Genomic DNA, 11,246 nt, shown 5'->3' with positions numbered 1-11,246 from the left:
ATCAATTAAGTTTCTTGGGTATTTTAGATCATTAGCTAACATAGACAGGCACAATGCCGTGACTGGAACGATACACAAATAACTCGCACGTAGAAAAGAGGAACTCCCTAGCTATCTTGTGGGCACCTAGCTCCCTTGTGGGCACCTAGCTCCATTGTGGGCACCTAGCTCCCTTGCAGTGGTCCTCTTTCTTAGAATTTGACTGGCCCCTCCTCCTTCTTACTACCTCCACTACTGTTACTACCACCACCTCCTGCATATATATACCCCTCCTTCTCTCCTTTTCGTTAGTGTGGCTTTGTAAATGGTCCAAGTAGGACCGAAACGTCGTCGTAAGTTCCTCTCTTGTATGTGCGGGGTTATTTGTGGATCATTAGCTATTTCATAGTTTTTTTATATTTCTTCATCTATAAACTTTGATCTACAAATACGTAAAGCTCTCAAAAACAAAGATGAGAATACCGAAAGTTTAACTCTATCTTGATGTGAAGAACAACAGTGTTCATTGGAACAGTTATTTGTTGGTTTCCTGTAAATTTAAAATTAAAAGTCATTGTTACCCTTAATAATTAAAACATCTACGAAACTCAATGAGTTATTTTCTTCGAACTCAAGAGTAAAATTCATTGAATGAGCTAAGCTATTTAATTTAACAACGAAATGGTTTATATCTACTTTCTTAGGCATAAGATACAAAATATCATCAGCATATCAATACCACTTACCTCTGTTAGGAAGAATTGTGTTAAGTAGTCTTGTTTCAAAACATTCCATGTATAAATTACTAAGAACAGGTGAAAGAGGATTTCCCATTGCCATACCAAACTTCTGTTTGTAAAACTCGTCATTAAATACAAATTTTGTATGAACAATACAAAGTTTAATAAGTTTAGTAACAGTAGGAACTGGAAAGTGAAACTTTTGTAAACAAGGAAATAACATCAAAACTAATCATATTGAAATCATTTAAGTCTGTCAAATTAAGCACCTTGACTGACGTAAATGATTTCAACGTACTTTTAAAAATAATATGAATATTTCTTTTGGTTATATAAATTGGATTCATTTATAATTAATAAAATTTGTGAAAAAATTAAGGTACATTAGACAAATATTTGGGTAGAATATTAGCTGTGCTTCATGGGTCCTTGAATACCTACCTACATCATCACAATAAGTCAGGTGTTGTTGGGGAATGGAAGCGACGTGTAGTCTCACCATTTTATGCATTCCTGTTAACCTTTTATTATTCCTTGATAATGTGAGAAGTCACTAAAGAGCATGGAATTTCACTGTTTCATCTTTTCGTGCTTGCTCTATGCTGCCTCACAGTTCACTAAGCAACCAACCTGACTTTCTGACTTTGGCTCGTTACCTATCCTTGTAAATTGTATATTTGAGGCTCTGTGGCAGCAGATGCCTCTTAGGACTCTAACAAGGTTTCTCTGAAATTTCAGATTTCCTGTTGCCTTCGTCACTTTGTTGTCACATGTGAGGCTGTTCGTTGACCTTGTCACTATTACTGGCTTCTGTTAAGAGCTGAAACATGCCCTAAAAACTCTAAAATTGTTGTGTGCCCCTAGAATCTGACAGACGCGCTTGTGTGTGTGTGTGTGTGTGTGTGTGTGTGTGTGTGTGTGTGTGTGTGTGTGTGTGTGTATGTGTGTGTGTGTGTGTGTGTGTGTGTGTGTGTGTGTGTGTGTGTGTGTGTGTGTGTGTATGTGTGTGTGTGCGTGTGTGTGTGTGTGTGTGTGTGTGTGTGCCTAGGTGCTTGTGCTTGTGTGCACTTTTTTGTGTGTACTTTGATGGGTGTATGAGTGTGGATGCGTTTATTTTGGTTGGTAAAAGTTGTGAACTTATAAACAATTGAATCTATTTGGGAATTTGACACAATTCATTGCCCCACATTTATTAAATATATGTCGCTATTATAAAACAAACATTAGAGAGAATTAATTCATTCCAGGAATATGTTTTGTTGAATAAATGCTTGGAGAAAGCCTACACTACTGCACACTTTTGTATCTGTATCCTGGAAGAGCTTCGCCATTTAGTGATTTTTTCAGTCCGATACAGAGAAGATCTCTGAAAGATTAGAAGGAGTTTGAAGTAATGAATCCCTCAACATCGGTTCCTGGCTAAAGGATTCATTACGTAAACTGAAGAAGCTATTGGCTGGCTAAACGCTTTCAGAATAAAAAATATACAAACGTGGCGCAAGTGTCACATTGATTACTTGTGATTGTTGCCTCAGTAAAAATCTTATTGACCCTATATTTTGTATGTGTTGTCATATTTAGTCTTGTAATGAATGCGAAATAAAGCTGGCGACAATTTCCAAACAAAATATCAGGAGACTGAGAGACAAGCCACCAGTGTACACGACAAACATTCCCTGGAAAGAAATATAAAGACTATAAATCTTATAACATAAAATAAATAAACTTTAAATAAAAGATTTTTTTCCAAATTATTTCTCACTTCAAGTAATATATATATGTGAGAAAATTTTACCCCTATCTCCCCACTTAAATACATACTGCCAAATTACCCATAGGTTGTTGACCGAGAGAGATGTTTTGACTGTAATCTTGGACAGAGAACGAGAACAGATTGTTGAGTTGGGTTCCTCTTCCTTCATCCACTGGTAAAACAGTCCAGCCTCTGTCACTGTTATTATCCTGAGTTAAGAAAATGTAAATGAATAAAATGATCATTAGATTAAAAAATGCCGCTCTTATATAAGAACACGTCGATTAAGGCGCACCAATAAAATCTTAATCAAGTACTCAAGTAGATTGTATGATTGCGTTCACACACGCACAATCACACGCACACACACACAGTTACACGCACGCACACACACACACACACACACACACATACACACTCACACACACACACACACACACAAACACACACACACACACACACAAACACACGCACATACAAACACACACACACACAGACACAAACACACACAGACACAAACATAGACACAGACACAGACACAGACACAGACACAGACACAGACACAGACACAGAAACAGACACAGACAGACACAGACACAGGCACAGACACAAACACAGACACAGACACACTCATACACATGAAAATTGGGGAATAGCAAAGAAGACCGCAGACAGAGTATAGGTTAGGTGGAGAAAGACTGCAAACCTCACTCGAAAAGATAGATGTTGGGGTGACCATAACACGGAGCACGTCTCCGGAGACACACATTAACCAGGTAACTGCTGCAGCATATGGGTGCCTGGCAAACCTGAGATTAGGATTCCGATGCCTTAGTAAGGAATCGTTCAAGACACTGTACAAGTGTACATCAGGCCTATACTGGAGTATGCAGCACCAGTTTGGAACCCATTCCCGGTCAAGAACGTCAAGAAATTAGAGAAAGTTCAGAGGTTTGCAACAAGGCTAGTTCCGGAGCTCAGGGAAATGTCCTACAAAGAAAGGTTGAGGTAAATCGGACTGATGAAACTGGAGGACAGGAGGGTCAGGCGAGACATGATAACGACATACAAAATACTGCGTGGAATAGGTAATGTAGACAGAGACAAGATGTTCCAGAGAGGGGACACAGAAACAAGGGGTCACAATTGGAAGCTGAAGACTCAGACGAGTCACAGGGACGTTAGGAAATATTTTTTCAGTCATAGAGTCGTCAGTAAGTGGAATAGCCTAGCAAGTGAAGTAGTGGAGGCAGGAACCATACATAGTTTTAAGAATAGGTATGACAAAGCTCAGGAAGCAGAGAGGGAGAGGACCTAGTAGCTATCAGTGAAGAGGCGGGGCCAGGAGCTGAGTCTCGACCCCTGCAACCACAATTAGGTGAGAACACAAACACACACACACACACACACAAACACACAGAGTGGCCAGAAGAGCTCATGCATGCAGGGCAAAGCTCCTGATCATGGGTGACTTTAACCACAAGGAGATCGATTGGGAGAACTTGGACCCACATGGGGGCCAAGATACATGGAGGGCTAAGATGATGGAGGTGGTACTGGAAAACTTCATGTGCCAACACGTAAGGGACACTAAAAGAGAGAGAGGAGAGGATGAACCAGCAAGGCTGGACTTAGTATTCACCTTGAGTAGTGCAGATATCGAGGACATCACATATGAAAGACCCCTTGGGGCCAGTGACCATGTGGTTTTAAGCTTCGAATACACAGTAGAGCTACAAGTGAAGGAAGAAGCAGGAAGGCCAGGACGAATGAAGCCAAACTACAAGAAAGGGGACTACACAGGAATGAGGAACTACCTGAACGGGGTTCAGTGGGACAGAGAACTGGCAGGGAAGCCAGTTAATGACATGATGGAATATGTAGCAACAAAATGCAAGGAGGCTGAGGAGAGGTTTGTACCCAAGGGTAACAGGAATAATGAAAAAGCCAGGATGAGCCCATGGTTTACCCAAAGGTGCAGGGAGGCAAAAACCAAATGTGCTAGGGAATGGAAGAAATATAGAAGGCAAAGGACCCAGGAGAATAAGGAGAACAGTCGTAGAGCAAGAAACGAATATGCACAGATAAGAAGGGAGGCCCAAAGACAATATGAAAATGACATAGCAGCGAAAGCCAAATCTGACCCGAAACTGTTGTACAGCCACATCAGGAGGAAAACAACAGTCAAGGACCAGGTAATCAGGCTAAGGAAGGAAGGAGGAGAGACAACAAGAAATGACCGTGAAGTATGTGAAGAACTCAACAAGAGATTCAAAGAAGTGTTCACAGAGGAGACAGAAGGGACTCCAGAAAGACGGAGAGGTGGGGCACGCCACCATGTGCTGGACACAGTGCACACAACCGAGGAAGAAGTGAAGAGGCTTCTGAGTGAGCTAGATACCTCAAAGGCAATGGGGCCAGATAACATCTCCCCATGGGTATTGAGAGAGGGAGCAGAGGCGCTATGTGTACCCCTAACAACAATATTCAATACATCTATCGAAACAGGGAGATTGCCTGAGGCATGGAAGACACCAAATGTGGTCCCAATCTTTAAAAAAGGAGACAGACATGAAGCATTAAACTACAGACCAGTGTCGCTGACATGTATAGTATGCAAAATCATGGAGAAGATTATCAGGAGAAGAGTGGTGGAACACCTAGAAAGGAACGATCTCATCAACAGCAGCCAACATGGTTTCAGGGACGGGAAATCCTGTGTCACAAACCTACTGGAGTTCTATGACATGGTGACAGCAGTAAGACAAGAGAGAGAGGGGTGGGTGGATTGCATTTTCTTGGACTGCAAGAAGGCGTTTGACACAGTTCCACACAAGAGATTGGTGCAAAAACTGGAGGACCAAGCAGGGATAACAGGGAAGGTACTACAATGGATCAGGGAATACTTGTCAGGAAGACAGCAGCGAGTCATGGTACGTGGCGAGGTGTCAGAGTGGGCACCTGTGACCAGCGGGGTCCCGCAGGGGTCAGTCCTAGGACCAGTGCTGTTTCTGGTATTTGTGAATGACATGACGGAAGGAATAGACTCTGAGGTGTCCCTGTTTGCAGATGACGTGAAGTTGATGAGAAGAATTCACTCGATCGAAGACCAGGCAGAACTACAAAGGGATCTGGACAGGCTGCAGACCTGGTCCAGCAATTGGCTCCTGGAGTTCAATCCCACCAAGTGCAAAGTCATGAAGATTGGGGAAGGGCAAAGAAGACCGCAGACGGAGTACAGTCTAGGGGGCCAGAGACTACAAACCTCACTCAAGGAAAAAGATCTTGGGGTGAGTATAACACCAGGCACATCTCCTGAAGCGCACATCAACCAAATAACTGCTGCAGCATATTGGCGCCTAGCAAACCTCAGAACAGCATTCCGGCATCTTAATAAGTAATCATTCAGGACCCTGTACACCGTGTACGTTAGGCCCATATTGGAGTATGCGGCACCAGTTTGGAACCCACACCTAGCCAAGCACGTGAAGAAACTAGAGAAAGTGCAAAGGTTTGCAACAAGACTAGTCCCAGAGCTAAGAGGTATGTCCTACGAGGAGAGGTTAAGGGAAATCAACCTGACGACACTGGAGGACAGGAGAGATAGGGGGGACATGATAACGACATACAAAATACTGAGAGGAATTGACAAGGTGGACAAAGACAGGATGTTCCAGAGATTGGACACAGTAACAAGGGGACACAGTTGGAAGCTGAAGACACAGATGAATCACAGGGATGTTAGGAAGTATTTCTTCAGCCACAGAGTAGTCAGTAAGTGGAATAGTTTGGGAAGCGATGTAGTGGAGGCAGGATCCATACATAGCTTTAAGCAGAGGTATGATAAAGCTCACTGCTCAGGGAGAGTGACCCGGTAGCGATCAGTGAAGAGGCGGGGACAGGAGCTCGGACTCGACCCCCGCAACCTCAACTAGGTGAGTACAACTAGGTGAGTGAGTACACACACATACACAGAAGTGCCTCCAGAAAGGCAGAGAGGTGTGGTACACCACCAAGTGTTGTACACAATACATTCAACATAGGAAGAAGTGAAGAGGCTGCTAAGTGAGCTAGATACCTCAAAGGGGATGGGGCCGGATAACATCTGTTTATTGGACCTGAGAAAGGAGCAGAGGCGCTATGTGTACCACTAACAACAATCTTCAACACATCTATCGAAAGAAAGCGACTAACGGAAGTATGGAAATCAACAAATGTAATCACAGTTTTTAAAAAGGAAACAGACATGAAGCATTAAACTACAAACCAGTGTCACTGAAGTCTGTAGTATGCAAGGTGATGGAGAAAATTATTAGAAGGGTGGTGGAACACCTAGAAAGGAATGAGCTTATCACTGACAGCCAGCACGGTTTCAGGGACGGGAAATCCTGCATTACAAACCTAATGGAGTTCTATGACAGGGTGACAGCAATAAGACTAGAGAGAGAGGGGTGGGCAGATTGCATTTTCTTGGAATGTAAGAAGGCGTTCGACATAGTTCCACAAAAGCGATTAGTGCAAAAGCTAAAGGACCAGATAGGGATAGCAGGGAAGGCACTACAATGAAGCAGAGAATAAATAACAGGAAGGCAACAGCGAGTCATGGTATGTGGCGAGGTGTCAGGGTGTGCACCGGTAACGAGCGGTTTGCCACAGGGATCAGTCCTAGGACCGGTGTTGTTTCTGGTATTTGTGAACATGACAGAAGGAATAGACTCTGAAGTGTCCTTGATGTGAAGTTGATAAGAAGAATTTAGTCGGAGGAGTACCAGCCCGAACTACAGAGGGATCTGAAGTGGCTGAACTGCAGAGCGATCTGGACAAGTTGCAGGCCTGGCCCAGCAACTGGCTCCTGGAATTCAACCCCACCAAGTGCAAAGTCATTAAGATTGGAGAAGGGCAAAGAAGACCACAGACGGAGTACAATCTAGGGGGCTAGAACCTACAAACCTCACTCAAGGAAAAGGATCTAGGTGTGAGTATAACACAGGGGTTATCTTCTGAGGCGCTCATCAACCAAATAACTGCTACAGCATACGGGTGTTTGGCAAACCTAAGAACAGCATTCCGACATCTCAGTAAGGAGTCATTCTGGACGCTGTACACTGTGTACGTTAGGCCCATACTGGGGTATGCAGCGCCAGTTTAGAACCCTCACGTAGCCAAGCATGTAAGTAAACTAGAGAAAGTGCAAAGGTTTGCAAGAAGACTATCCCCGGAATTAAAGGGTATATCCTACGACGTGAGGTTATGGAAATTCGACTTGACAGCACTAGAAGAGAGGAGAGATAGGGATGATACGATAACGACATAAAATACTGAGAGGAATCGACAAGGTGTTCGGAGACAGAATGTTGCAGAGATGGGAAGCAGCAACATGGGGTCACAGTTGGAAGTTGAAGACTCAGATGAACCACATGGATGTTAGTGGATGCAGTGGAGACAGGATCCATACATAGCTTTCATACGTGGTATGATAAAGCTCATGGAGAGGGAAGAGAGTCCGAGAAGCGGCCAGTAAAGAGGCGGAGCCAGGAGCTGTAAACCAACCCCTGCAACCACAACTAGGTGAGTACACACACACCCATGGTATACGAGACGTAATGTTTACCTCTTACTTAAAACTGGAACAAGAGGACTGTCCTTCTGGCCGATCATAGCAAACATTAAAGGAAGGAACTCCTCCCTGGACTCATAAAAAGAACATTGTCCTGTAACGGGATGAAATAATTATTACAATGGAGAATATTTTAGTTATGAAAACAATAATAATTTTGGCTTTTGCATAATTATATTTTAAATTTCTACAAAAATTTTTTTCATTTTTCTACAAATCAATTTAACCCTCAGTGCAATGATTAATACATCAATGATACATCGTAAAAAGAAATGGCAATTGATTGTTTTGATATTTTTTCCTTCGAGTTGTCATCCAATAATTGGTAAATGTCTTAATTTTTATTAGTGTCAATCTCTCAGAATTACTGAATCGTATGAAAATGAAGGTTCGTACTGAAAATGGAATAAATTGGTACCAAAAATCTACCATTTTTATTCATGCATATTGCCTCAAGAGAAAACACAATGTACGTGTCACCTTATCCATTCCGCCCTTGATCCTACAACGTGTGTCCCCGTAACATGAAGCAAGTCTAGTTTGCTAGGCTCATATTGTTTGTAGGATCGATGGTGGAATGGATAAGGTAAGACGTACTTTGTGTTGTCTCTTGAGGCGGGACAACGTGTCGTTGAGTCGAACTCTTGGTTACACACACACACACACACACACACACACACACACACACACACACACACACACACACACACACACATATATATATATATATATATATATATATATATATATATATATATATATATATATATATATATATATATATATATATATATATATGGTAGGTAAGTTTGGGGTGCCAGGTGTAAATGATAATGGGAGCCCTTTGATTGAACTTTGTATAGAAAGGGGTTTAGTTATAGGTAATACATATTTTAAGAAAAAGAGGATAAATAAGTATACAAGATATGATGTAGGGCGAAATGACAGTAGTTTGTTGGATTATGTATTGGTAGATAAAAGACTACTGAGTAGACTTCAGGGTGTACATGTTTATAGAGGGGCCACAGATATATCAGATCACTTTCTAGTTGTAGCTACACTGAGAGTAAAAGGTAGATGGGATACAAGGAGAATAGAAGCATCAGGGAAGAGAGAGGTGAACCATACCCCCGGCCGGGATTGAACCCGCGGTCATAGAGTCTCAAAACTCCAGCCCGTCGCGTTAGCCACTAGACCAGCTAGCCACAATAAGATTCATCCAACTAGGTATATTTCTACACCATAGGAAAGTTAGCACAGGCACCTCTGTGACCACAAATGCAAGTTTTTACAGACGAATCTCCAGCTAGCGTGGCCGTGACGAACTCTAGCTCAAGTCCCTTCACTGCCGTCAACATGACTCAAGAAATCGTAATGACACGATTGCAAATAAACCATACCCCCGGCCGGGATTGAACCCGCGGTCATAGAGTCTCAAAACTCCAGCCCGTCGCGTTAGCCACTTGACCACAATAAGATTCATCCGATTCATCCAATAAGATTCATTACGATTTCTTGAGTCATGTTGACGGCAGTGAAGGGACTTGAGCTAGAGTTCGTCACGGCCACGCTAGCTGGAGATTCGTCTGTAAAAACTTGCATTTGTGGTCACAGAGGTGCCTGTGCTAACTTTCCTATGGTGTAGAAATATACCTAGTTGGATGAATCTTATTGTGGCTAGCTGGTCTAGTGGCTAACGCGACGGGCTGGAGTTTTGAGACTCTATGACCGCGGGCTCAATCCCGGCCGGGGGTATGGTTTATTTGCAATCGTGTCATTACGATTTCTTGAGTCAGAGAGGTGAAGGTTTATAAACTAAAAGAGGATGCAGTTTGGGAAAGATATAAACAGCTATTGGAGGATAGATGGGCTAATGAGAGCATAGGAAATGGGGTCGAAGAGGTATGGGGTAAGTTTAAAAATGTAGTGTTAGAGTGTTCAGCAGAAGTTTGTGGTTACAGGAAAGTGGGTGCGGGAGGGAAGAGGAGCGATTGGTGGAATGATGATGTAAAGAGGGTAGTAAGGGAGAAAAAGTTAGCATATGAGAAGTTTTTACAAAGTAGAAGTGTTGCAAGGAGGGAAGAGTATATGGAGAAAAAGAGAAAGGTTAAGAGAGTGGTGAAGCAATGTAAAAAGAGAGCAAATGAGAGAGTGGGTGAGATGTTATCAACAAATTTTGTTGAAAATAAGAACATGTTTTGGAGTGAGATTAACAAGTTAAGGAAGCCTAGAGAACAAATGGATTTGTCAGTTAAAAATAGGAGAGGAGTGTTATTAAATGGAGACTTAGAGGTATTGGGAAGATGGAGGGAATATTTTGAGGAATTGTTAAATGTTGATGAAGATAGGGAAGCTGTGATTTCGTGTATAGGGCAAGGAGGAATAGCATCTTGTAGGAGTGAGGAAGAGCCAGTTGTGAGTGTGGGGGAAGTTCGTGAGGCAGTAGGTAAAACGAAAGGGGGTAAGGCAGCCTGGATTGATGGGCTAAAGATAGAAATGTTAAAAGCAGGTGAGGATATAGCTTTGGAGTGGTTGGTGCAATTGTTTAATAAATGTATGGAAGAGGGTAAGGTACCTAGGGATTGGCAGAGAGCATGCATAGTTCCTTTGTATAAAGGCAAAGGGGACAAAAGAGAGTGCAAGAATCATAGGGGGATAAGTCTGTTGAGTATACCTGGTAAAGTGTATGGCAGAGTTATTATTGAAAGAATTATGAGTAAGACTGAGAATAGGATAGCAGATGAAATAGGAGGCTTTAGGAAAGGTCGGGTGTGTGTGGACCAGGTGTTTACAGTGAAACATATAAGTGAACAGTATTTAGATAAGGCTAAAGAGGTCTTTGTGGCATTTATGGATTTGGAAAAGGCGTATGACAGGGTGGATAGGGGGCAATGTGGCAGATGTTGCAGGTGTATGGTGTAGGAGGTAGGTTACTGAAAGCAGTGAAGAGTTTTTACGAGGATAGTGAGGCTCAAGTTAGAGTATGTAGGAAAGAGGGAAATTATTTCCCAGAAAAAGTAGGCCTTAGACAAGGATGTGTGATGTCACGGTGGTTGTTTAATATATTTATAGATGGGGTTGTAAGAGAAGTAAATGCGAGGGTCTTGGCAAGAGGCGTGGAGTTAAAAGATAAAGAATCACATAAAGTGGGAGTTGT

The 11,246-nt window shown here is 42.5% G+C and overlaps 1 protein-coding gene across 1 annotated transcript in view; it reads right to left on the bottom strand.

Moving 5' to 3' along the window:
- Positions 1-2,296: 2,296 nt before the first annotated feature.
- Positions 2,297-11,246, bottom strand: part of LOC128688809 (probable glutamate receptor) — a 72,384-nt gene continuing 63,434 nt past the window's right edge. Inside the window, exons 11-13 of the mRNA XM_070085671.1 lie at positions 8,084-8,183; positions 2,552-2,681; positions 2,297-2,395 (exon numbers count right to left, since the gene is read on the bottom strand). Of these exons, the coding sequence (XP_069941772.1) occupies positions 2,297-2,395; positions 2,552-2,681; positions 8,084-8,183 (329 nt within the window). The remainder of the gene's footprint in view (positions 2,396-2,551; positions 2,682-8,083; positions 8,184-11,246) is intronic.

Source organism: Cherax quadricarinatus, chromosome 16, assembly GCF_038502225.1.
Source record: "Cherax quadricarinatus isolate ZL_2023a chromosome 16, ASM3850222v1, whole genome shotgun sequence".
Classification (NCBI taxonomy): Eukaryota; Metazoa; Arthropoda; class Malacostraca; order Decapoda; family Parastacidae; genus Cherax; species Cherax quadricarinatus.
The sequence above is the reverse complement of the archived record's forward strand: the minus strand, read 5'-3'. Positions and strand labels throughout refer to the sequence as shown.